Source organism: Hippocampus comes, unplaced genomic scaffold (assembly GCF_001891065.2).
Source record: "Hippocampus comes isolate QL1 unplaced genomic scaffold, H_comes_QL1_v1.1 scaffold238, whole genome shotgun sequence".
NCBI classification, from domain to species: domain Eukaryota; kingdom Metazoa; phylum Chordata; class Actinopteri; order Syngnathiformes; family Syngnathidae; genus Hippocampus; species Hippocampus comes.
The window spans coordinates 870,260-897,526 of NW_017806177.1; the positions used below are offsets into that span (position 1 = coordinate 870,260).

The 27,267-nt window shown below is 40.7% G+C and overlaps 2 protein-coding genes and 1 long non-coding RNA gene across 5 annotated transcripts in view; 2 read left to right on the forward strand and 1 right to left on the reverse strand.

Moving 5' to 3' along the window:
* Positions 1 to 13,154, forward strand: part of cln3 (CLN3 lysosomal/endosomal transmembrane protein, battenin) — a 15,578-nt gene extending 2,424 nt beyond the window's left edge. The window contains exons 3-16 of one of the 3 annotated variants that reach the window (XM_019897404.1): positions 484 to 580; positions 825 to 914; positions 2,220 to 2,299; positions 3,418 to 3,503; positions 3,720 to 3,792; positions 4,187 to 4,330; positions 4,746 to 4,882; positions 6,759 to 6,811; positions 7,521 to 7,589; positions 7,703 to 7,758; positions 10,042 to 10,135; positions 11,307 to 11,447; positions 12,591 to 12,745; positions 13,124 to 13,154. In XM_019897404.1, the coding sequence (XP_019752963.1) occupies positions 484 to 580; positions 825 to 914; positions 2,220 to 2,299; positions 3,418 to 3,503; positions 3,720 to 3,792; positions 4,187 to 4,330; positions 4,746 to 4,882; positions 6,759 to 6,811; positions 7,521 to 7,589; positions 7,703 to 7,758; positions 10,042 to 10,135; positions 11,307 to 11,447; positions 12,591 to 12,707 (1,237 nt within the window). In that variant the 3' untranslated portion in view covers positions 12,708 to 12,745; positions 13,124 to 13,154. Of the gene's footprint in view, positions 1 to 483; positions 581 to 824; positions 915 to 2,219; positions 2,300 to 3,417; positions 3,504 to 3,719; positions 3,793 to 4,186; positions 4,331 to 4,745; positions 4,883 to 6,758; positions 6,812 to 7,520; positions 7,590 to 7,702; positions 7,759 to 10,041; positions 10,136 to 11,306; positions 11,448 to 12,590; positions 12,863 to 13,035; positions 13,074 to 13,123 lie in introns of those variants that run through there. The other 2 variants (XM_019897403.1, XM_019897402.1) reach the window with 2 other exon arrangements.
* A 980-nt stretch (positions 13,155 to 14,134) lies between these two features.
* The window catches only part of scpep1 (serine carboxypeptidase 1), a 15,135-nt gene continuing 2,002 nt past the window's right edge, over positions 14,135 to 27,267 (reverse strand). Inside the window, exons 2-13 of the mRNA XM_019897401.1 lie at positions 26,061 to 26,200; positions 23,066 to 23,155; positions 22,610 to 22,765; positions 21,055 to 21,129; positions 20,695 to 20,767; positions 20,471 to 20,508; positions 20,254 to 20,382; positions 18,789 to 18,873; positions 17,674 to 17,787; positions 17,440 to 17,577; positions 15,300 to 15,463; positions 14,135 to 14,337 (exon numbers count right to left, since the gene is read on the reverse strand). Coding sequence (XP_019752960.1) covers positions 14,275 to 14,337; positions 15,300 to 15,463; positions 17,440 to 17,577; positions 17,674 to 17,787; positions 18,789 to 18,873; positions 20,254 to 20,382; positions 20,471 to 20,508; positions 20,695 to 20,767; positions 21,055 to 21,129; positions 22,610 to 22,765; positions 23,066 to 23,155; positions 26,061 to 26,200 — 1,265 coding nt within the window. The 3' untranslated portion in view covers positions 14,135 to 14,274. The remainder of the gene's footprint in view (positions 14,338 to 15,299; positions 15,464 to 17,439; positions 17,578 to 17,673; positions 17,788 to 18,788; positions 18,874 to 20,253; positions 20,383 to 20,470; positions 20,509 to 20,694; positions 20,768 to 21,054; positions 21,130 to 22,609; positions 22,766 to 23,065; positions 23,156 to 26,060; positions 26,201 to 27,267) is intronic.
* LOC109532542 (uncharacterized) lies at positions 15,676 to 16,199 on the forward strand. Its single transcript, XR_002171393.1, has 2 exons — positions 15,676 to 15,708; positions 15,818 to 16,199. It is a non-coding gene; the product is annotated as an uncharacterized LOC109532542 (long non-coding RNA).

Sequence of the window (27,267 nt, forward strand, 5' to 3'; positions counted from 1 at the left end):
AGCTCCGGTTTGCTAAGATCTACCCAAAGTTGGAGGCATATGTCTCGGCCAAAGGCCTACAAAAAAAATCTCTGGAGTCCTATTCTATAGTCAACTTGAAGTTGGCCTTTTAAAATTTCCTTTTACGGTTATTCTCAGTTTTGGCCTTTTATAGAGGTCACATTTAATCAAATTACTTTTTTATTCTGATTGACTTCATTCTCTAAAATTTCTAATTTAATGTGCCAATACCCCAACATGGGCAAGGCTATGAAGGCCTTTTATAGCTGTGCTTAACTCTAGGTTTTTTTTTTTTCTTCCTTCATGAAATTTACTGGAGTTATCGTATCAGTTTTAAGCTATCGACGTTTTCTGTGCATAGCTTGTCAGAAAGGTAGATGATAGATAGATGGATGGATAGATAAGACACTTTTTTCATCACATGAAGGGAAACTAAAGATGTAAATGTTATGTACCCCCTATTCTCTTTGTTCACCTTTTCAGGCTCTTGGGATTGTGCAACAACTTTGCATATGTGGTTATGCTCAGTGCCGCTCAAGACATCCTCACAAAACAAGAATCCGGAAACGCCACCATATTTGTATGTCAATATTTTTTTTTCTTAATTACAACAGTTGAAGTGTCTGTAAAATGACAAAGCTATATGGCGTGGACATAATTCTTGAAACACACCTTTTTGTCAATTCGTTAGTCACTTAGAGTTGCTTCACCCACCCAATCATTGTTCCTGAATGTTAATGCTTCAACTTGAGGTGTCTAAATTGACGGCATTTGGAAAGAAATTTGGAAATAACACTCTTCCCTTTGATTGTGTTTCTCTTCAGAACCCTTCTTTAAGTACATTGGCTACGGAATTTCAAGACGTGAATCCTGGCAACGGCAGTCGCTATGACTGCAATTCTGTCTCAACAGCGGTCAGTGGGAATTATTTGTTCAACTTTAAACAAACTCGACTGTGATGAAATATCCAGTTTTATTATTTTTCTTTTTTCTTTTTTTAATGCATGGCACTCTAGGCGTGGCCCTTATATGAAGTCGGCAGGCAATTTCAGTGAATGAATGATCGAGAAATCTACGAGTAAAATGATATCATGTTTTAAGTTTCATTTAATTTGGGCATGTCTAGATGTTTTGGTGCGTAATCAACGCCCCCAAATTCCTGTGCGCAAAGGTGTCGGCCGTTTGGGCGGAGGGCTTTTTGAAGTCCACATGCAATCACGTTAAAGCAAGGGGGCGAACAGATGTAAGAAGACTAGACTCGGTCACGAAGTGGGAGTAAACAATTTAGGAACGAAGTGTTGTAGAACATCAAAAGACGGTTTGGGAACAGGTGTTGCGCCCAGGCGGACATTTGTCATCTGTGAAGTCTACGACTTGCTTATTCGTTGTAGACCAGACTGGAAGGTGTCAGCGTATCTGTGGTTCAAAGCTTAAACCAAGTTCATCAAATTACTAACCGAGGCGTGGTATGCAAATATCGGGGGCAGTGTTTTTCTTGGATTTTGCATATGTAAACAATAAAAGCACAAGGAACTCTGTGATCACGGAGCAACTGCCCGTCGTTCGCTCTTGGAGATCCACTCCTGCCGATTAGAAAGACAATCTTCCCTGTGTGTCGAGTCGTTTGTTTAACTTTGTTCGGGTAAAAAACTCTGACAGAACTGGAGGCAGAGCTATAAAATGACTTAGATACACTACTAGGTGTATTTAACAAATCAATTTAGGTCACAGTTTTCCAGTCAATCAGAAGCATTTAGGATTGGGAATATCACAATAATAATGATGATGTATCAATTATAGTATCTTAAAAAAAATCCAAACACTGTATATTTTATTTATACCGGTAATTTGTGATGTGTGAATGCCATGGTATGTTTGTGTCAATTTAAAATGTTTCAACCAACCATGCTTAATCATTTATTTATTTATTAATTATTATTATTATTATTATTATTATTATTATAATTGTGTTTTTAATGTAGTTCCCTTAACACTGTGTACCAAGATCAGTAATGATATTTTGCAAGGACTACCACAAGGACATTTAAAATGATTGCGTATTGGTTTATGCAAATCAGATGCAGTTCATCCATGGTTTAAATTTATGCTGCATGTCTCATTTTGTAAAATATATTGATCTGGAGTTATTGTATCTCTAAAAAGTCAAGGTAATCATGCTTATGGACGCCCTGTGATTCTTTTCTTTTTTTCCTCCCCAGGCTGTACTATTAGCTGACATACTTCCAACTCTCATCATTAAGATGACTGCTCCGCTTGTTATCCACAAAGTGCCTTATGGGTAATGGAAAAAAAATGCAACACCAAAAAGCTTTCGATAACTTTTCATCTAAAATCTGCATCACTGTCCAAATACATTTGATTTTAATTGTAGTAGCGAAACACAAATATATATATATATATATTTTTTTTTCCCTCTCCAACCAATTAAACAATTTCACTACCTGACCCACATTGAGCAAAGTACCGTATTTTCTGCACTATAAAGCGCACCTTCAACGAATGGCCTATTTTAAAATTGTTTTCATATCACGGGCGCACCGCATTATGAGGCGCATAGAATAGAAGCTACAATAGTGGCTGCGGTTGCATTATGCATCCACTAGATGGAGCTACGCTAAAGGGAATACAATATGGCTTTATTTATATTGAGCTTTCACAACCGCTGCAGCTGTAATAAAGCGCTTTACAGAACAATGAAAATACTACATCCAAGAAATCAGAATATTGATCCAGTATAGAATATGCATCGGATTGTATGGCTCACTGTCAGCTTTTGAGAAAATAGAATGGTGAAGTGGTTAGCGCGTTGACCTCACAGTGCAGAGGTACCAGGTTGGATTCCAGCTCCGGCCACCCTGTGTGGTGTTTGCATGTTCTCCCTGTGCCAGTGTGGGTTTTTCTCCGGATACTCCGGTTTCCTCCCACATTCCAAAAACAAATGCCTGGCAGGCTGATTGACCACTTTAAATTGTCCCAATAGGTATGAGTGTAAGCGTGGACGGTTGTTCGTCTGTGTGTGCCCTGCGATTGGCTGGCCACTGGTTCAGGGTGTCCCCCGCTTACTGTTTGAAGACAGCTGGGATAGGTTCCAGTACGCCTTACAACCCTTGTGAGGATAATGCAGACCAGAAAATGGATGGATGGATGGATCAATGCTTTTAGGTGCGTCTTCTCGCCTGGAAAATATGGTACTCAAAAGAAGGAAAATTAACTGATGATGGAATGAAAATCTTGGTAGGATGGGTAAGCTCCAAAACTTGGACTGGTGTTTGTTGATCTAAAACCTGTATACAGTTGCTGCATATATTTGAATCTTCAATTAACAGAATATGGAAGCTAAAACAAATGTTGCATTGTTTTTAGAATCCTGTGTGTAAATATTGATTTTTGTTACAGATTTCGAGTCTTGTTCTGCGTCACCATGGCTGCAATGAGTTTCCTTGTCGTTTCCTTCTCTTCCACTGTTTGGATGAGCATTATAGGTAACAAATTTAAAAACGCCTTTGAAAACACCTTTTTGTCATAACTGGTTTGAATTGAAAAATCTGTAAAATCGTATTAATGTCAGTGATTTTTTTTTTTTTTTGTCATTTCTATTAAGAATCTTATGTCACCCAAACCTTTCAAAGACAGATAGATCTGTGCAATCTTTTTCTTCTTCTTCTTATTATGACTATTTAAATACTGTATACTTCCAGGTGTGATTTTTGCCAGTACCAGCGCAGGATTTGGAGAGTTATCCTTCCTTTCCCTGACGGTCTTCTACAGCAGGTATATACTGTACCGCCCAGGAGACTGTTGTTACCTTCATTTACTCATTAATTGGAGGTCTTGCTGCCGAACGTTGTGTCGTCAGGAAATCAAAAACTTGTATTGAGTTGGGATCAGGTGGCTAACTTGGACATTTGTTTGCCTTGAAAAAGCCTTGTATTCCACAGGAATTCTCAGTAAGATTACTAAAATGGATGATCATCAAACCCTTTTATTGGTAAAGAAAAAAAACCTTCACAACAAAATCAATTAGATTCCGGAGAGCAAGCTTGTCATAATCAAAATGTGCAATCAAGAGACAAAACCTTTGGATCTAACTGCATGTTTCATTACTGAGAAACTAACCATGATTGATGATACAGGAAAAGTTAACTTGTTGTCTCACCTGTTGTAGGGATGTACTTGGGGCCTGGGGTTCAGGGACTGGTGGCGCCGGTGTTTTGGGGGCCCTTCTTTATGCAGGCCTGACTCAAGTTGGCCTTTCACCCCAAGTCACACTGTTAATCATGCTGACCATTCCATTCACCATGCTAATTAGGTAAGTGAGAAAATAATCTGTATAAATAACACGCTTGAAGAGTAAAATTGTCTAGTGACATCGACATCACGTTAGCTTTTACTATGTTTGGCACAAAGACCTGCAGGCATGCCAGTCAACAGTTTGTGTTGCAAGTACTGTACGTCTAAAATAAAAGTAGGGTGAGTGTTGACATTCTAAAATTTGGGCACAAGGACATGACTATGTGTGGGTGTCCACATTTTCGCCGTGAGGATATGGTGGAACGGAGAGAGCACACTACAAAAAAAAAAACACCACCACATTATTTGAGCACTGAATTATCGCACTACCTGAGCATCAGTCAAGTTAGTAGAAAGTAATTGGGAATCAAAATAATGTATTATTCTGAAATTGTTATCATAAAGTTAATCTACTCCTTTATTTCTTCTTCTAGCTATTTTTTCCTGCTGCTTCCACCACCTTCATTTCCTCAGTGGAAACACGAAGAAAGAGATCACGGCATCGAGACTTCTGAGGAAAGACAGCGGCTAATGGTTGAATCACAAGAAGAACAGGAAACATGTAGCCAAGGTAGAAATAAATTCGAATGTGTTGAACAGAATTTCAGTATGAAGCAAGCTGATGGCCCACAGAGAACCTCTTCTTGGAGGGACCGAGGGCAGCAGCAAGAGCACTGCTGTGTTTTCAAATTTTCCGCTGGCCATGAGGCGCAGACAACACAAATGGGGGTAACCTTCCATTGTAAAAAACGGCCCACAGGGCAAGCACGCGCCAAGCTAAAGACAAGGGGGTACGGAGGGGTCCGTGAGAGGCAAACGGCAATCAAGTGCCAAAAGTCACCCGACACACAATAGACAGCGATATGGCAAGGGAAGGGGAAACGGCAGACGCCAAGTAAGAATGAAACTCCTGCGTGGAAAGGTGTAATGCCGCAGGCAGGAGAGAGGATCCACTCGGCAATCGACACCATCTGAGGCGCACGAGGAATAGCAAGGCCAGTCTGCTGACGAAAGGCTGCAGCAGAATTGCCGAGAAAAAGTTACAGAGGGAGAGTTTAAATTAGGAGAGGAGAGAAAAGCAGCCATCACTATGAGAGGCTGGTGAAATACGTCAGCGGGTAACATTTAAGACTCAACGCCACACACAACAAAGCTGGGAGGAGGCGCGAGATTGTCACAAGTAAATGCCACAGAGTCAACCGCATGGCAACTTCACTGGAGAAAAAAAGGGCGGCAGAGCCCGACACCGTCTAAGACGGACGCTAATGCGGATAGCCGCTAATCAAGCACCCAAAGACACACCGCGGCATATACTGTAAATCAGGGGTCCCCAACCTTTTTTGCCCCACGGACCGGTTTAAGTCAGACAATATTTTCAGGGACCGGCATTTAAGGTGTGGCGGATTAATACAACAAAATAATATGGTATGAGCTGCATGAAAACTGTGGTGTTTTCGAAATATAATAATAAACACAAGTCTAATCTAATCTGGTCGCAACACTCTTATCGCTATGGTAATGTTTAATGCCTTCAAAATACGATACAACGCAAATTCAAAGTGCATGAAAATGATGACTCACCACAGCCCCGAGCTTGATTTTCTGCAATCACAGTCCCATCTCGGGGTAATAGGAGACAATGACACCTCAAGTGTGTGGTTTATGTCCAATCTACTTCGTAATTTTGTTTTAGTCACCGTTGCTGCAGAAACTCCCCACCTCACACAGGTAGGATGTCGGAAATAGCAACAGTGCTATTGTGGCGATCTCAGAGTATTCAGCCAGAACTTTAATCCAGTTGTCTCGAACGTACTTTTAAGGCCGCCGTCATTTGCGATCTCCAAGCAGCTTTTTTACTCATTTTGCGGGCTTCAGCACTTTGTTTTTGAGCGTCATCGGTCACGTGACCGAGAAGCGTGGCTTGACGTGAATCAAGCGTGACACAGACGGATGTAACGGAGAATCCGGTAATTTTTCAAAATAAAACACCACGCGGTCACAGACTCCCAGCGCTGAAAAACAGCCGAAGAGAATGAACAGGGAAAAGCATGACATAGTGGCAAGCAAACCATCGTGCGAGAAGGTTCTGAGAGACTGTCGTTCAGGTGCCATGAGATTCTATACACACTGTGGGTCGTCAATGATGTTTGTAGGTATGCATTCTTGAGCTGATGATGCACGAAGGGAATATTCTGTGTTTTAAGCACCGCCCCGGCGGTCAGTATGAACGTCATAGAACAAATCGCAATCCTAATTATCGGAATATTTTAATGGGGAAAAAACACATGACAATTTTCTATCAATCCCTCTGGACCTGGGTTGAAAAAAATTGGTCTAATTGTGGGCCAATGAAGAGATGCTGTTCATAATGCTTCAAAAAAACCCTGTAAATAGTCATGCTTATTTAGAGCAGGGCTATGAACACCATATTATGTGTCTCTGAACAGAGGACAGGAGGTCCGGAATGCTCACTCTCACAGAAAAAATGCACGTCTTAAAAGTAAGTCCAATATCAATTCAATCAATCACATGGATAGTCCAGTCGATATGAAAAGTCTACACACCCCTGGTGCCAGGTTGTTATGGCATAAAAAAAAAAAAAAAAAGAATTCAAACCTATTTTTCCCCTCCATGAATGTGACCTCGAACCTGTATAACTCGATTGGAAAAAAAGAGGTGAACTAGAAATAACTGAGATAATGTCGTTGCACAAGTATTGGCACGCTCTTGTAACTTGTCATGTAGCTGTGTTCAGAATTAACTCAGATTAAATGACCGGCAATGCACCTACCAGCATTTAAAATGCCTCACAATTAACCCAAATCAAGACAGTCCAAATCAAGTGCGGAAACTATAGCTCCTTTTCCAGCACAGAAATTTTTCAATTTACCAGAATAAATTGGATTGACCCTTGTTTCCACCAAAATGATTTAGTTGGGTCACTGTTGTTGACTGGTTAGCATGTCTGCTAATGTACTTTTCCTACCTAATTTTAATACTGAATTAAAATGTTCCCAGTTTATTTAAATGACTTCAATGATTATATATAGGTTCTACGTCAAATTATAGGTGGAAAGTTTTCAAATTATTAACCTTTTTATTATTTTTTCCACATAAAAAAAACATTTGAACAGATGTGTGTAGACTTTTATCACCACTGTAATTATCAAGATTTCACTGCTTGACTAATTTCTTCTCAAATCCTTTAGGGTTTGATGCCATTTGTCTGTGCCTTGGGATTAGTCTATTTTGCCGAATACTTCATTAACCAAGGTTTGGTAAGTTCGTTGTATCACAGTATCAACACTATTCATTTCAGATTTATTTGAAGTCGTAGTTGTAGGAATTTGATGTGAAGTATAACTTGGAAATTAAACTTCTGTTTTCCCAGATGGAGCTTTTGTATTTCCGGAATATTTTCCTCACCCATGCAGAGCAGTATCGCTGGTTAGTAATTTGCATTAAAATATCCATCTATCCATTTTCTGCTGCTGAACCCTTTCAGGGTCACAAGTCAGATGGAACCTGTCTCAGTTGAAAGCGAGACATGGAGAACAGCCCGGACAGGTTGCCAGTCAATGATAACATACATACTGCCCTGACACGCATCCGTTCACACTCACATTCACACCTAAAGTTGAAATATAATCTTTTGAAATTACTTAATTTGAACATGTAAAATTTGTTGAATTGATGTACCGTATTTTCCGCACTATAAGGTGCTTCGGAGTATTGTAAAGTGTCCTTGAGTGTCTTGAAAGGCGCTTATAAATGAAATGTATTATTATTATTATTATTATTATAAGGCGTACCTTCAACGAATGGCCTATTTTAAAACTGTTTTCAGCGCACCTTCGACGAATGGCCTATTTTAAAACTGTTTTCATATATAGGGTGCACCGCATTATAAGGCACATAGAATAGAAGCTACAATAGTGGCTGCGGTTGCGCTATGCATCCACTAGATGGAGCTACGCTAAAAGGAATACAATACAATACAGCTTTATTTATATAGAGCTTTCACAACCGCTGCAGCTTTAACAAAGCGCCTTACAGACCATTTAAAATTGTACGTCCAAGAAATCAGAATATTGATCTATATAGTATATAAGGTGCATCGGATTATAAGGTGCACCGTCGGCTTTTGAGAAAATTGAATTCCAATAGGTGCGCCTTATAGTGCGGAAAATACGGTACATTAAAGAACAATTAAATTCCCAACAACAATTCCCCTCTGTTTGAAAATTGTCTGGTTACCAGATTTTAATCATGTGCATCTGATGTTCAAATTTCGTAAATTCAAATGATTTTTTTTTTCGATGCATAGGCAATTCATAGTCTTCATTTAACTTACCGTGCATGATTTTGAAATATATGACTCTTGTTTTATGTTGATAGGGAATACATTTCATCTGTGCTGTATGGTACAGCACATTTGACAATAAAGTTGTATTCAATTCAATTCAAACTGAAGTAGAAAGAGAAACCCCATACAAGCATGGGGGAAAAAGAGTACATGCAGAAAAGCCAGAGGTAAAATTTGAACTCGGAGCCTTTGAGTCCGCAGCAGACAAACAAAGATAAAACAAGATGAGGGAATATAAATTATGATAACCTTATTAGTCCCATAATGAGGACATTTGCACACCCTGAACTGGTTGCCAACCAATCGCAGGCCACACATTGTCACAATCACACAGAAGGACAATTTAGATTGTTCAATTAACCCATGATGCATCTGTTCGGGATGCGGGAGGAAACCCAAATACCCGGAGAAAACCCACGCATGCATGGGGTGAACATGTAAAAACACCACACAGGATGGCCGGGGCCTGGAATTGAACCCTGCCCCTCTGCACTGTGAGGCGGACAAGCTAACCAGTCGTCCACCGTGCCACCTGCTGTAGACAGAGTCGTGACATCATATATGTATGGAATGTATTTTTTCTCCTCTGTATGGATACTTATGGGGCCACCCTGTAGATAATTTCTAAAACACGCAGCCATCATTGAACAAAAGTATTCCTACTCTTCAACAAATACAGGATGACTCCTAGGGTACCCTGCATGCAAAATTAAGAGTACTGTATTGGCCATGCGCATCGGCTGCACACACGTCGAAGGGCCACGGCGGAGGCCCACATGGTTGTCTGGTTGCGCTCAGTCAGAGTAGTAACTTTGTCGGACACAACAACAAAAAAATAAATCTGCAAAAGTAAGTCTGAGTCCGAGCCCGTCCCTGAAAAGTTTTGGATGTGTGTCTACCGCCGCCAATACTTTTGTGTTCATCTGGGTCTGGGCATGGTGGTGTGTGCGTGCATTCCCTGCGTGGCCTTTCTTACACGGATTTCCTTTGCGTAATAAAGAACTCATTGTGGAATACATTATGATTTTTACTTTTATGAGCAGCTAAAACATCAGCGGTGAAGATCACGAAGAGGAGTTATTGATGGACCGGGTGAAAATGTGGTGTTCTCATTGGGGGCGAAGGGAGAGAATGGAGCAGGAAGCAGCAATAACCAGCCCGTCGTACTGTAGACCGTTGTATTATAATCGAGGCCGAGCTATGTGACAGGAGAAACAAAAAATGTTCGGTCTTGGGTCACGCGGTGGCCTCTCCATCTCAAATTCTCGGGCCAAATTTCGGGGATGATATATCGAATGATTGTATTTCTTTAATTTGAAGTATTTGCAAAAAAAAAAAAATCATTGTGGTTCCTTTTCTGTTAGGTATCAGACATCTTATCAGGTTGGTGTGTTTGTATCTCGATCCTCGCTTTGCTGTATCAAGATCAGAAAACTCTGGGCCCTGGCTTTACTACAGGTAAGCCGTATCTAAATCTCATCGAAAAGTTTGAAGAAAAAACATGAACATGTTTTGTGTATATCCCGTCTGTGTGAACCTCACCTGATCGTAGTTGGAGTGGTTTGCGTGTCTCAATTATCCAAAGAGCTGAGTTGTCTGGGGCTTAATGCCCTTGACAGTCACCCATGGCAAACAGGTTCAAAGTGAGGGACCAGACAAAGCACAGCTCAGAAACCCTTTATGATGAACAAAATGATTCATCCATGGCCACTCTCTGGAGCCAGGTCTGGAGGTGTGACCTCGTTGGCGAGCGACTGGTGGTTGGGCCTGCACCCAAAAGGGCTACACATTTATATTTACACGTGTGTGCGTATGTGCGTGTCGGCTGGTTAGCACGACAGCCTCACAGTGTAGAGGTGCAGGGTTCTCTGGCCTCCCTATGTGGAGTTTGTATGTTGTCCCCATGCCTATGTGGGTTTTCTCCGGGTACCCTGGTTTCCTCCCACATTCCCTAAACATGCGTGGAAGGTTAATGGGACACTCTAAATTGTCCTTAAGTGTAATTGTGGCCGCGAATGGTATTTTGTTGATGTGTGCCCTGCGATTGGTTGGCAACCATTTCAGGGTGTACCCTGCCTACTGCCCGAAGACAGCTGGGATAGGCTCCAGCACACCCCGCGAACCATGTGAGGATAAAGCGGATCAGAAAATGGATGAGAGAGAGAGAGAGAAGAGAGAGAGAGAGAGAGAGTGGAGGGATGAGAGAGAGAGAGATGTTGCTGTTGTTGTTACATCCCATATATATATATATATATATATATATATATTGTTACATCCTAAATAAACAAAATCAAAACACAGAGTGAAGGAAAACATTTTTGAATTAGGATGAGTCCGGCACGAGGTCAGCTCATATATACAGTATGTGCATGCAATTGTCGCATACCCAATGAATGGTTATGACTTTGTAAGATTATATGACTTAACTTGGGACTGTCTTATTAGTTTGTTCATTTAGTGAAGGTTCAACTTTTTTTTTTTTTTTTTTGCCACAGCAACTTGGGGCTTGCTTGAAATTTGACAATGAAGACTTGAGACTTATTTATGACTTCCACTAAGACTGCTGGGATCGGCTGTGACTTACTCCCACTTCTATAAGAAACCCTAACCCCGTTTGTTTACTCCACAGGTGGTGAATGCAGTGCTGCTCTTGTTGGAAGTGTCTTACCAATTTCTGCCCAGTGCCTGGTTGGTGTTTGCCATCATCCTCTATGAGGGTCTGCTGGGTGGAACTGCATATGTGAACACATTCTACTTCATTAGCAAAGAGGTCTGATTTACTTCAGAATTTTTTTTTTTTTTAACATTTTATTTGGCCAGTCAGGATAGATTTGCACAATCAAAATGCAATTCTACCAAGACGATAATATAACACATTAGTTTTCTTTCGATTCTGGCCTATTATGCTTTTCTCAAATTAAGTTTGAGTTATGTTTAATTAACATTCTGACAACAAAGTACAAATTTACTGTTGATCTATGAACACACTCAGTCCGAGCCATTTGCGGCATAGCCAACGCCGAGTGCCAGCCATTTTTGCAGATCTTTGAAGGCGCAGAGAAAATAGTGTTACATGGCGATATAAACATGGAACCTACCAAAAGAAAGATTAGCCTCACTTCTTTCAACAGAAAACCCCCCTGCTTATTTCTCCGATTTGTCATTTTTTTAGTCAATGAGCATTTCACTCTAGGCAGGGTGAATCACTTTCCAATCAATGCAACCATTCCACTAATGTAAAAGTTTGGTTATTCTTGGTTTGAGGGGTTATACCTGGAGACAAGAGAAGGACTGTGAGATGATGTCACGTCGCTGCTCATTGCGTGTTGTGACAAGTGCAGTCAATCAATGAAATGTCATTGGGAAACACAAACGATCTTAACAAATCCCAGCGGAAGGATCAAAGCAGAGTTGGCAAAGATTTATCTCCACCCTTAACGGTCCTGGAGAAACGACAGAAATTGATATGTGATAGATTTCGGCGATGTGTTGTTTGTAACTACCAATAAAATTAATATGTTTGTCTAAGATTTTAGTTTACACACTACGTCAGCAAACAACACAGTAACTACCTTTAAATCGGTCGACTGACTTGTTACAAGTTTGAAGACACCCATGATGCTCATGAGGCGACACCCCTCGGTTGAAAATGACCCTGTGTTCACAATATTTTCAATCTTCGTCCACATGTGTAAATGACGGTGTCACTTTTGTACAGTTGAGTGAAAGCGCTTCGTGGTACATGTCAAATTGTTGCACATCCACAGTCCATTTTCTTTGGGAAAATCTCTACAAAACCCTTTTATTGAAGGATGTACAAAATGTGTCCATGTTGTCATAATTTTCTTCCTTCCGACATGATACAAGTAGACCACGCTCATCCGTACAATTTTTATTGATTTTTTTTTTGTAGACCGGAGACAGACAGAGGGAGTTTGCCATGGCGGCAGCCAGCGTTGGAGACAGCATGGGCATAGCTTTGGCTGCAGTTGCTACTTTCCCCGTCCACAGATACTTCTGTTCCCTCTGATCCAGCCGACACACTGACGAACTCAATAAATATCCCCGGTGAGCATCAATCGTCACATTCACGCTAGAGGTAAGATCGGGCCAAAAAATCCAGCCCGACCTGACCCGGCCCGCGGGTATTAAAGCCCGACTCGGCCCGAGCCCGACCAATTAACTTGATTTCCAGGCTCGAGCCCGAAGCAAACCCGAAATTTCACATTTTATTTATGAGGACTCGGGAGGAGGAGGGGTGATTTATGATAACAAATTAAAGCCCGTCTTTTGTAACGAAATCTAAGTTAAACAAGACTGTATAAACATTTACATCTTTTATATTTCTGTTTCTGCAGAGGGTACATTAACCGACAATTTTCCATCATTGATGGATTTTTTTAAGAGTTGACGGGAAAAATTTAAGGCCATGCGTCATTTTGACGGGTTGAAAATTGGGCCATAAACCACAGCAGCAGTACGTCCTTAAGAATCTAGCGCGGCACTTTAGGAGAGAGAAGCAAAGAGACAAAGAAGAACAATAACGGGTGGATAATAGACAGACAGGAAGGAGTTCTTTGAATTGTCATTGCAAGAGTTTAGTACAGTACGTGTTGTGATGAGGCGACTTCTGTTTTTTGCGAACCACGGGCTCTCGTAGCCAAAACTATTCACGGCCTCGAAACGCCTCAGCGCACTGTGATGTTTGGGGAGCAACATCACAGTGATATTTATTTTTAAAAAGTCAGCGAGAGAGAAGCCCGGCCCGACCCGACCCGAAGCATTGATTGACATTTTAGGCCCGACCTGACCCGAATTTCGGGTTGGGCTCAGGCTCAGGCTCGGGCTTAAGATCTTACCTCTAACATACACACCAACTAAAAGCTCGCAAGCCGTTATCCACCAGTATGCTACAAGTTGTCTGCATACCCGCAAAAGACGGTACCTTAAACCATCTCAAGGGAGACAGGGGAAAACCGAGCACATGCAACCTAAAACAAGATAACTCGACTCACAGATACTTTTTTTTCCCCGATTTTGAGGCATGTATTTTGAGAGCAATAAAAAGTGTTTTCAAAATGAGCTTCCTGTGTATAGCTTGCATTTTTGTTTTTTCTCTAAATTAAAGTTCATTTGAGTTGAGTTGTGCTGCCACACGCTGCCTCGGCTGTCGTTGCTGTTCATGAAATCGTTTTAACCCTTTCAGGTACAGCGGTTACTACAGTGGACAGCTTATGTGATCAGGTTACAGGGTGCATGAAAGGGTTCATGCAAATATCTGATCAATAACACAAAGTTGGTACAAAGGTACAAAGATTTGTAGGAAAACTATCATTATAGAGCAACACAAGAAATGGGAAGGAGCTGTCATTTTCATGCCTTCACCTCCATACTACTTAACTTGATCAACATATTTTCATTTATGTAACTGATAATGAATTAATATAAATGACAAAACCATTTACAAATAGTCATTTTTATTGCGGAATTGAGAATTCAAGAGATTTTTGGTAAAGGGGAGGTTTTTTTTGGTTTCCAAAATAAAATACAAGATGGGAAACAGCCACCATTCCAGAAGGCATCAGAGAGCACTAACATCAGACCTGCTGGGTGATCATCTTCATCATCTGAAAAGCCATTGGTCCCTGATCTGATGGAATCTGTAAAATGACCAAAGGAACACTTTACACATTTCAAAGCAAGCCAGTTCACAGTCCTACATTTAGAGTTTGAGATTTTTCATGCTTCTTATTGGAAGGGAATCAGAAACTCCAGCCGCTTGCCCTGTGTGTCCATCTGTCTAGTTTTTCACATCTCTGACGCTAAAAATGTAAAACGGATCGAAAAAAAAGTCAACAACTACAAAGAGAACACAGCTTTAGAAATCAATCCATCAATTATTATCCGGGGTCGGGTCGCGCAGGCAGCAGCTCCAGTAGGGAAGCACAGACTTCCCTCTCCTGAGCCACTTCCTCCAACTCTTCGGGGGAGATCCCTGGGCATTTCAAGGCCAGCTGGGAGAAATAATCTCTCTTGGGTTGGCCCTGTGGCCTCCTGCCAGTGAGACATGCCTGGAAAACCCTCACTTGGGAGATGTCCGTAAGGCATCCTAATCAGATGACTGAGCCACCTCATCTTGCTCGTCTCAACATGGAGGGCAGGTACCTTGACTCTTGAGTCCCACCCAGATGACCAACCTTCCCCCCCTATTTCAAAAGTTTGGTTTCTGCTTGACGCATGCGCATGGTCTGCACGGCTCCCCGCGGCGAAATTATTCCATTTCAGGAGCCACACTCCTGCGCACGGCATCCACACTGCCCACAAATTTCCTTATGGGGACAATAAAGAACTCTTGAATCACTCAGGACCAGATCAAGAGCAATCGCTTGTAAACTGGCCACACATGAGGATCATGAATGGGATATGTTCACGAATTGGACCTTGACACTAAGCAGAAAGTGGAGCCATGTCAAATGTTATCTTAAGTATATGATAACATTTGCGGCGGGCGGGACGCAAATGGACAACGGGGCGTACTTTTGACACCACTGACTTATACTATACTATTGTCAGTCCTCTTAATCGGTTGCATCTGTATTCCATATATATTGTAATTTCTTACCATGTGACCAGCTTTAAGGATCCAATAGAAGGCAAAGTTCTGATGAGTCTTGACGAAAGCTCCAGTAACTCCGGGGGAAGTCGGGTCATCCAGAGCAGTCCAACTCAGCTTGTTAAAAGCAGGCAGACCTTTCCACTTGAGCTTCTGCACCCACAGCTCTTGACCTGGATGGAAAAGTCCATACATCTGCCATGAGGTTTTACTTTAAAGCCCCTAGAAAGTGACTTCAGAGATGTGTCTAAATACATTCTACTGAAGATAGATACTGAAAATGTCAAGGCTGAGAACAATGTACAGTAGGACTGAATTGTGGATATCGGGGCGTTTTTCACCATTTCTATTTTCCTGACATTCGGGCGCGTGACTCAAACAGCGACCAATGAATGCCTTCATTGGCCCAGTGACGTAAGTTTCTACCTCCTCAGCATGCATTTAGCCAGCTAGCTATCCCTTCACTCCCAAATGCATCTCACTCAAACAGCGACCAATGAGTGCCTTCATTGGCCCAGTGATGTAAGTTTCTACCTCCTCAGCATGCATTAAGCCAGCTAGCTATCCCTTCACTCCCAAATGCATCTTCCCCGAATAACGCAACTTACAGAACAGATTTGACAAGATATAATCATGTGGGTCAAGTTACAGGAGCCTTTATAGTCATGGTGTCGCCAACTTTTAAACTAAATTAAAAATGGCGGAATTACTGTTAGATTTAATATATTGCTCCAAGAGACTTTTTTTGTAGAGCTTTGCCTTTTGCATGTACAACATAAATGTTCATAGATCTAGGTGAAATGTACAAATGTGACTGCTTTGTTAATAATTTATAGGGAGCATGAGTGAGCCATTTTGTAAAAATTCCACAATAAATTCATAAAATATTGGTGAGTTTGCCAAGCCTGATGTGTGTGCGTTGAGTTGAGTTTTCATGCATGTTTAGACCCTGAAAATTAGTGTTCTTTACTTGACCAACTACGCATCGTCACAGCAAAAGTTCCACAAAAACTCGCAAATTTTGTGTTTTAACATCATGACGGCCTAAGCACTCTAATGTTCATATCTCTGATAATGATGGTAGTCCCACTCGATTTAAGGAATGCATTTTGGGGCACAATACATTTATTTAATGACGCTTTAAGGGCATTAATCCTTGTCATATAGGTGTCGATTGTGTTACTAGTTGTTGAACGTGTGTCATATTTAACTGTCACGTTTGTTTGAATATATATGCTGCCATGACTGTGACTTGAGGTTGTGTGTAAAATTGTGACATGCATGTCAATTCTTACAAAGCATTAACATACCACTTTCAAACATACATAAACATATACCGTATTTTCCGTACTAAAAGGGGTACCTAAAAGCCTTCCATCTTCTTAAAAGCTCATAGCGCGCCTTAAAGTCTGATGCGCCTTGTTTATGGTCATTACGGTAATATGTCGACCCCAAAATGGCTCCTTGCTCGAGACATGCTGACAACGCAAAGTTCAACCTTAAGGCGATCGGTTACGCAGTTGAACACGGAAATAGAGCAGCGGCAAGAGAGTTCGACGTTAACGAGTCAATGTTATAACTTGCTGTTGGTTAAGTGAACTGTGTCGCTGCTTTATTAAATCGGTTTTACTGACATCTGATCGTTCTGTTTGTGTTTCCTTGAGTGTAGCGCCATCTAGTGAATACATTGTAGATTGCGTCATATAAAGCGGTGCACCCAATGTATGAAAAAAAATTACAAAATAGGCCATTCATTGAAGGTGCGCCCCATAATCCAGTGCGCCTTTTAGTGTGGAAAATACAGTAGTTAGAGAAACTGCATCTTAACTCATTCACTCCCAAAGACGTGTCAGACTTGGTCTAAAATTGACTGGTACTGAATAAGTTTTAATAGGCATCCGTCTGACATGGATGCCTTTAGTTCCTGATAGTTAAAAAAAGCACAGGTGGGCAGCCGATGTGTCGTGAGTACCGATACCTTGAAATAAGGCCTGCTGTGGGCCCAATACCGACATACATAGTATCAGTACTCGCCCATCCCTACTCGTGAATATGAGAAGTTGAACCTAAACCTTAAAGCTTTCAGTTTACATTATAGTCCAGCACTACAAGATATAGACAAAAAAAGGTATTTGGTACTATACGTTACCTATAGTGTCCACTATAAGGTCAAGCTGTCCGTTGTAAACAGTGACGTTAACTCCGGCAGTCAGCAGCTGGTCGACAATGTTCACCACCGGTCTCATAAAGTCCCCAGCCATGTACCTGAATACCTCATCTGACTGGCCTGAAAACAACAGAAAAATAAGGGAGCTGGGTGGGTTAGTGAATAATTAAAAATAGATATTTTCTGGTTGTAAAATATATTCAATTGGATCAATACCTCCCCAGGTGACGTTCTCAGGAATAATACGCAGCTTCTCTCTAATAGGTCCATTCATCAGCTCATTTAGTGATTGGCTCTGGAGTGGACGAATGTGTCTTAAAGCCTGCAGGGCTGAAAAAAAAAATAATTCAATGATCAAATAAATGCATGTATGCTGCCAATAAAGTCACTTATTTTTATGTTAACCAGGTAATATATGTGAACAATCTTGTCAATCAAATTAACAATTATGATTTATAAATTTGTATGGGAGTGTTTTTTTTTCCTCCGCAAATGAATCTTTTTAATAAAAAAAAAAGGTGAAACAAGATAACAAGTCTCGGTGCTCAACAAACTTGAGTAAAAATGGTTCATCAGAGCGCCGAGTTGCCCAACAGAAAAGTAAAAGAAGGTGCAGCAGTTTTCAGACTACAGCAGAATTTATATTGAATGTAAATGTTGAGTTTAAACCTGGCCTACAATAAAATGTCACCCTCTCTTCAGCGAACATCACACAAGCAATGGAATGGCAACAGTGTCTTCTTCTTCTTCTTCTTCTCCTTTCGGCTTGTCTCTTTTTCCCTCCTTTCAAAAGAAATCTGTTCTAAGTAAGGAACATTTGAGTCTTGGAGTCAATATCAAACCAAAATCATTACTTTCACACCATAGCAAGCAAACAGGCCAAGAAGTCATTATTTATCACACCATCCACAGTCATGCTTTCATGAAAAAGGCACACATTTACCAATCTTGCATACACACTCTTATTCACAGGCCAGAACAAACCAAAGTAAAAAGCAACAGAATTGCGAAGAATTGAGAGATTTTCGTGTCCTTGTGTTTTCTCGACATAATTTGAATGAATGAGCCATTGATTGGAGTATGCAAAATGGTGTCGGCCATCCGTGACAAAATATTCAGCTAACGAATCAGCGCAAGAGATTTAAGGAGACTTTGAGACAGTACAAAAAAAAAAGGCAAAGTCACTGTCAAGAAAATTGCATTACTGGACCTACTAAATTAAGATCAACATGCGTAAGTATGGCGGACGCATGCACAGCCACAAAAGTGGTATATTTTATTTAATAAGCCCATTCCTAGAGTCCATTCAGAAAAGTAAAAAACCCTCTTACATATCAAGTTCTTTCCTTCTGAAGAGGCCCATGTATCTTCTGCTGTCTGTGAAAGAATGTTGTAGAAGTTGACTCCGTTGCTGTTCTAAGGAAAAAAGAAGAGAGAAAATGACAAACCATATTATCACCACAAGGTGGACAGAAAATTTTTATTTCAATCAAGTGACTGTGCAAAATAAAATCATCTGGATGTCTAAGCTTCTCCGCCCCTGCACACCCGCCCAGTGCCTCAAGTCAGCGGACCAGACATAATTAGAGGTACAGAGAACCAAGCGGAGGCTCAGGATCAGAACCCGAGTGGTGTTCTGTCAATGGACTTCTGTGCTCGTCGCGGATTGTCCACACTGTCATCAACACCATGTTCAAAAATAAACATGCCAAATATGTGCACTTGGCATGAGGAGACCCTAAGCCGCAGTTTGATGATCGACTTTGTGGTCATGTCTTTGTGGATTTGCAGCTGCATGCTATAGAAAACGCGGGTGTCAAGTAATCACCACATGGTGGTGTGTTCACTCCGATGGTGGGGAAGATACCAGTCCGACCCTGCAGACCCAAATGTACTGTGAGGGTTTGCTGGGAACTTCCTGTGAGACACCCGAAGTAGCAGTGAGTCACAAACAGTTCTGGTTTTGGTTTCCCGGGGTGGTTTGTTGGAATGCCCTTTATGTCCCTATTTAAATGATCAGCAGCCCCTTTAGTAGTACTTAAAGGTCAAGTGTGAACTAATTTTGGAAAATCTCGAATGAAATATTTTCATGTCACAAGTAATTAAACAAAACACATTAAATGAAGCATGAAAAAAAATTTCTAATTTGCAAATTCAAGAAGTACCGGTAATCGTTTTCCTGCAGTGCGATCCTGGCAAGCGACAAACCCGAAAAGTGTGATGTCGTTCAAAGAACAACAATAGTGCAGCTCAATATGAAAAGTGCACAAAGCCAGTCAGAAATTGATTGGAAAGAAATGCTTTAAACTGATCTGAGGGGAAGCAGAGGTTGATGGTGTTCTCACATGGTTCAAGTCTAACTCATAACAGTGGACACTTACATAAGTCGCAACCATAATTCACGCAAAGGCTCACGGGGTCAAGCAGTACGGTGGAAGCAGTAATTCAAAAATTATCTTTTCATAACACTGTCAACACCAAATTAGGGTCCACAGCAATTCCGGTTCCAAAGTCAAATCCTTAACATTTTAGCTTGGGATCATATTGTAACCGAATCCATCTACGGCTTAGCTAACATGGAGGATATGCAACGATTTATCGATGTAGGTTCATTCACGTGTGACCTTAAAACTTGAATTATACCGATATTTAAGTCTTCTATCTGTATGTAATTATAATAAAGGCATTACAAAGCACCTGAAGGAGATCACATCAAGGCAACATGAATGCGCCTATCCTGAACCTTGAAGTACACACGCTAACCTTAAAGCAAATCTGTTCTTTCCTCATACCAACCTGCTCAACCGCCGACTCGGCCGCAGACCACAGCTCTGTGGCTTTCTGAAACTGCTGCTGCTCCACAGCATGTTTCACTGCCTCCGCTGCACTGTTGACTTCATTCAAACCGTGATCATCCAGCAGTGACTGCAAAAAGATAACAGGTCAAGTGAAACTCACAGCTAGAATTTGGAGGGGAAAAAAAAAAGACAAAATGTGTCTTTTTATAACTTACAATAGCATGAAGGTATGGTCCCCATGTCATCACGGAATCTGTAGATGAAGCACAGAGATCTTACATGCTAACCTAAGACTTTAAACTGGATTCATGAATAACCATTAGATAAGCCAGTGTATGGTTTTGATAACCATAAAATGACTAGTTTCTAATGTTATGAAGCAGTTCTGTGGAAGTGTCACGATACACAAATCCAAGATATAGAGCTGACTGATACCAACCCACTGGGGATATCCATGAGTCTCCAAGTGCCACGCCAGCAAATTTACATTTCACCTCCCCTTGTGCTATTGCCTGGATTATTAAACAACAACAAAAATCAAACACTCACAATGACAGTTTAAAACACTGTGTATTTAAAAAGTCCTCCGGTCAGGCCGAGTGACAAGATAGACCTTCAGAATAGGGAAAGGTGACTGTATTTTGTCAGGTCAATTCAGTGACTCATTTCTGTTTATCTTTTTGTTAACAGTTGGCTGTTGCGGTTTGTTTAAATTGCACAGTTGAGATGTTAAGATATATTTTTCGATATTTTGACCAGAGTGGAATGCGATGAAGTGAAAAAGGGAAACCGGACTCACCTTTGTTAGTTCAAGGGATATGGCAGCTGCCATCTTTCCTCCATATGATTCAGAAAATATATAGAAGGGGACACTCTGGAGAAAGTAAATGAATCAGTCGGTTTTATTTCAATTAAATGAAAACCTAATATAAAAAGAGTAGAATACACAGTAGAACAGTGAATATGTCAACCAAAAACCTGGAGTATAAGTGCCCTGAAGATAATTGAAACTGTTTATTTACTTTTACACCCGCACCGTGAGAAAGAGAGATTGCCGCTCCTTCCTGCCTGAAGCTTTCAAAGTATGCAACCTGAACATTGGATAGTTTATGCATGGACAATTGTTGTTTTTTTTTTTTTTTTTTTTTTTTTGTGCAGTGTTATTCTTTTTGTACGAAGCATTGCAATGGCCCAATATCTTCTCTGTCGCTTCTCTCTCTCTCCAGGATACTGTATTCTACCCTCTCAGTAATGGTCTGTGTAAACGAAAATGACTGCGTCATCCTCTCAATAACAGCAAAAATTATAGTTGCAGGTCTTTCCCCTGCACTGCCTGGCGCATGTATGGCGATGATGGTAATGTGCCTCAGCACATAGATAATGACTGCGTCATCCTCTCAAAAACAGCAAAAAATTATAGTTGCAGGTCTTTCCTCTGCACTGCCTGGCGCATGTATGGCGATGATGGTAATGTGCCTCAGCACATAGAGTGGGTACTTTTCTCTGTACTCCTTGCTGGCTAATTTTTTTCCATTTCCTGTTTCCACTATTGCTGCTGAAACGATACAAATGTATCCACTGGACTACTAATGAAAGGTTATCTCATCTGAGATGAGTTGATACATAACACAAACAGAAATCGCATCAGAGCGTCACTTTCTTAAAATAATAAATAATACTCTTTTTTTTCAGAAAATGTGAAAAAGTGACTCACATTCTGATTATTCTTTTATATTAATAATATCATTTCAGGCCTAGAAGTGAATGATCTGTTTAATTAAGGATTCAGACGATTTTTGAAGAGGTGGCCAGCATCCTGAGATGCAAAAATAAAATAAACGTCAAAATTTGACCGAGGCCATTATTTTTACTCGTTTAAAGCCTTAGTTCTTAGATTGGGAGAGCCATTTTTGACCGTTATTATTAAAATTATTATTTTAAAAAAAGCTCTGTTGTAGTTAGCTGCTGCTATTTATCCACGTTCTCTCGACCACACTGCTTCCTCACGCCACCTTGTGACGTCAGATCGCCGTACCGCACCACTGTGTGGACCAAGATATGATGACCACTGCTGCCATCTAGTGGTGATTTATCATACTGAAATCACTCCCACGGCCTTCATACTGACTGAGGTGGTGCACAAAGCTCTTCCGCACGGCACCTTGTGACGTAGGATCCCCGGACCGCACCAGTGTGGACCAAGATATGATGACCACTGCTGCTATCTAGTGGTGATTTATCATACTGAAATCACTCGCACGGCCTTCATACTGACTGAGGTGGTGCACAAAGCCCTTTACTAAATTTTAGTATAATTGTACTGATTGACTCATGAGAGAATATATCGGCCATACCTGGAACTCATCCACCTTAGCAAAGAAGCGTTTTAAGAGCGTCAACATGTCTGAAGCCACTGTAGCAACATTTGTAGCATAGCAATCTGGCTTGTCGCAGTAGCTGAACCCGGAGCCCACAGGATTGTCTACAAATAGAAGATTGGCTGCTTGGACCTGCAAGAACCAAAGACATGCATATGCAGTACTTATAATAATGTATAATACATTTCAAATTATCATATTTGACCAGGATTGTCTACAAATAGAAGATTGGCTGCTTGGACCTGCAAGAACCAAACACATGCATATGCAGTACTTATAATGTATAATACATTTCAAATTATCATATTTGACTTAGTCAATTTTAAGTAAAATGTTTCAAAGCAAATATTTACACAATTGAAAATTGTTGTCTTCTTAGACAGCTTGTTGTGTTTTGTCCAAAATCCAAAACTTTAGGGTCAACCATCTTACCCAACTGCTGTTTCTGGGCTTGAGGTCAAGAGTCAAAGGTCCAATCTCTGCAAAGTTGCCAAAGCCAGTTCCTGAACCTCCGGGTCCACCCTAAACACACATAAAGCTCATGTTCAAATCACGAAATAAGGTTGAAAACATATTACATGGGCCACAATTACTATTATCATGATAACACAAAATTGCTGCAACCCCTCTCTAAAGGAACAAAAATAATAATGTTTAATGAAAATTACACTTGCTTTTGAATTTTGGTTAAACTAAATTATTATTATTTTTAAAGTGATGAAATAGGCCTGAATAAAAACGACCATACCCCCAAAATAGAACATAAATAGAACAGAAGATAATTTGACCATAGAGACATGTTCAACCAAGGTGTGTCCTCTAATTTACATCACAGTTGTCTTCAAACTTGCACGCAGTCAGTTGGCCTATTTAAAAGTTGACAAGGACTCACTGTGCTGTCACTGTATGCTGAACATGGGAAATTGATGACAAATTAAAGAGATGCATGGTAACCAAAGAGCCCAGAACAATCTCGAAAGAAATTAAAAGTGAACTCCAAAGTCAAGGTCATCAGTGTTATGATTATGCTATCCGTCCATAGTTTAAGCCAAAATAGACTTAATGGGAGTCGACCAAGGAGGGCATGTGATGGAAAAAAACAATGCAAATGCAAAACTGCATATTGACAATCCACAAAGCTACAGTACAACAGATTCAACCAGCAGCCCGCGGTCTGGTCCCAAGGGCATCGCGAGGGGTGTAAAGTGTGACCCATGCCTCCGTGTCGAATCTCTATTCAGGTAGGCAGTGATTTCCTTTTCACAAATTCTTGTATCTACTTTATTTTTCTGTTCTGTTCATGGTAGGGTCCGTTATGGCTGTTGCTCATCATGGCATGGGTGTGCGTGCTTGCATGCAAGTGCGGTTATGGTCAATCGTGGAAGATTGGTTGCTTGAAAAGTAGATCTTCAGTCAAAAACTGTTGGGCACGCCTGGACTAGAAAATCAGTCAGTAATGCGATGACTCTATCAAGATATTTCAGTTGAGTGCTCATTAATTGCTGAAAAATTCTGGCGCTGACGTTATCCCAAATGAAAAGCGCTTGAAAACAGAATCATCAATGCGATGATTCTGTTTTCAAGCGGTGTCAAAAATTGGATTACCGTAAATTCCAGATTACAAGCCGCTACTTTTTTTCCACACTTTCAACACTGCGGCGTGTAATATGAAGCGGCTTTTTAATTATTTTTTTTCCATCGCGGGAAAAACATGGACCAATAAAATGAATTGAGTAGTTCACTGAGGTCCAATGAGATTGTATGACTACGGTAATCACAACTTCCGCTCTTCTCGCCTTACCGGGGAAAAATGTGTTACCTGGCAACAGTCGACCAATAAAATGAATGAGTAGTACACAGGGGTCCAATGAAATTGTATGATTACCGGTAATCACAACTTTCTTATTTCAGTCTTTCTTCTAACCCTGATCAACATGGAGAATACCAGACGAAAAGCATATGATGCAGCTTATAAACTAAAAGCGATCACTCTGGCAGTTAAAGAAGGAAATCGAGCTGCTGCCCGTAATCTTGGCATAGACGAGTCGATGATGCGAAGGTGGAGGCTCCGGCAAGAAGAACTGAGCCAGTGTAAAAAGACAACCAAAAAGACCCATGCACATTTGATTTGCCCCTCACTCGTACTGGAAATAAAAAAGGTGACTCCTCCGTCATACTGAAAACAAGCGGCCACGAGAGAACACATTTTACCTGTGTTTTGAGCTGCGCAGCATCGGGCCTAAAGCTACCACCGATGATCATTTTTAAGCGGCTGTCTAGAGAAATAATTTCATATATCTTTTCCCATTTATATGATTTGCATTATTCTATTTAAAGCCTAGTGGGCTGCAGTATTTCTCCTCATAATTACGCAAATGCGCATCAAGATCTCTCTTTGTCTGGCCTCTTATTATGTGTTTCAGCGTAATTTCATTGTACAAATGCATTTATCATGCTCATAAAAATATGGAGATTATTTTAACCTTAAGAAATTGTTGCATTTTTTTTCTGCGGGGGTTCAGCGGGGGACCACGTCCGCGGCCTCACCCGGAGGCGCTCCAGGTGGCAGGGACGCAGAAGCAAACCCCCGCCTACTCATTGGCCAGCGGTTTGTAATATGGTGCGGCGCATATAATTACAAAATTGATTTTTCTTCATAAATCTGAGCATGCGGCTCTTAATCAGGTGCGGTCTGTAGCCCGGAATTTACAGTCATTTCCACCATTTAGGGTCTAATGGGATTTACCAAAACCTTGGGGCATCCAACAAAAAGAAAACTTTTACCCGACGAGCTTTAGGTGTTATGTCATCAATTGTTAAAAGTGTTAAATGATATTTCCAAGCCATTTTTTTTTTACGTTTGAAAAATCGCATTGCGCACCACCAAACAAAATTGTCACAAAAACATGATACATATGTCAAAGTCATTCTTTTTACCATCTAATAGAGGATCTTTTTTTTTGGTTCTTCCTGTCACTATAAGTTGCCATCATAGATAGATCGACAAAGATAAATTATTTGGTATTCATAAATAATTTTTTCACCAACGAGGTGAAATTTCATAATTTCCTGCAGCACACCGTTAGAGCCCTCATGGCACAATAATGTGCCCCCGGTTGGCAATCACTGCTGTAGCCTTTAACACCTCAGGTAAATTTAAAAGGCAATTCAGGAACAATATGAGCACGGCATGAGAAATGTGTGGACTGTTCGATGGAAATAATTATATAATAATAACAGTCTGTTGTGGAAAAGTATTCGTATTGTGATTGCAGCTGCAGGTTTCCTTGAGGGGACGATAAAGTTTATCCTCATTCTGAGCGATCAGCCAGCTTTATAATTCGGGAAACACAAGTGTCAACATAAAAGTAATACTGTATTGACAACCCACAAATGCAACTTTTCAATCCAAGTAAATGTGTCATACCTGCAACCACATGACCAGAGGAAATTCTTGATAATTTACAAACTGGCTGTCTGCGTAGTAAAGCCACCAGAACATGTGGGCCCCATCTCTAACTTCCACGTAGTCCCAGGCTTCTTTGCCTCCCACTGGACTCTGAAGCCCTGCAAACAATTTAACAACAATATTTTAAGAACTGATATTTTGCCCTCATTAGCTGAATTTGGCAAAGGGTCATACAGTAGTTACCATTGGGCAAACATAGGCAGTTGCATGGGGCCCCTACAGTTCCAGGGGCCCCCAAACACAGTATTACAAAAAAAAAATATTTCATTTATATTGTTTAAATTTGAATTGACAGGCTTTAAAACACTAGGGCAGTGACTGCTGAATTTCTGTTTTCTAGTGATTATTCCACCAATTAATGGGATTAAAAATATGTTTAATCATAATGGACAGCATCAACGTTTATCACAAAATAATTGTTTTCTACTATTACAGTTCATCAACCAATTCTTCCTGTTTATTTGGTATTGTTGACTGATTAAACATGGTCCGACATTCAGGTTTTTTGGGGGGGTGGCCTGAAGTGCCATATTGTGGCGGTGATCAAGAACAGGCCGTGTATATTCACCATTCAGTGCAAGTTTCAATGATTTCATATTTAGCGTTTTATATTGTATTATTTAAGCGTTTAAGAAAATATTACTTTTGTCATTTTAATTTTTATTATTATTAATTTATTACAATATAAACAATCTGACTTTACCCTTTGACATTACAGTATCTGGCCGTTAAAACTTGTTCAAGCCATTCCTTATGGAAGGATTTAACCTGATGCGCCCCCCCCCCCAAAAAAAGTGCAAGGCTGGTAAAAAAAAAGATCAATTTGAGGTGAATAAAACTCCATACGCTCCAGCACGCCCCACAACCTTTGTGAGGATAAGCAGATCAAAAAATGGATGGATGGATAAATGGAAGCCACAGCTACCATACTGTAATGAGCCACTAGATGGTATCAGGCCACTGGCTTGGGGACCCAATCAGCTGCTTAGCTTTCCTTGTTGCAAGAATTGCCTCTGTCAACACTGTAGCCCTGTTCACACGGCACACATTTGGTCCGACGCTGCACCGAAATATTTTGTTGCGATATATTTTACACCGGAGCAAATTTTGTGGAGCGGTCACACGTGCAAAGCCGCTGCGCGTGACAACTCCGGCGCAGCGTCGA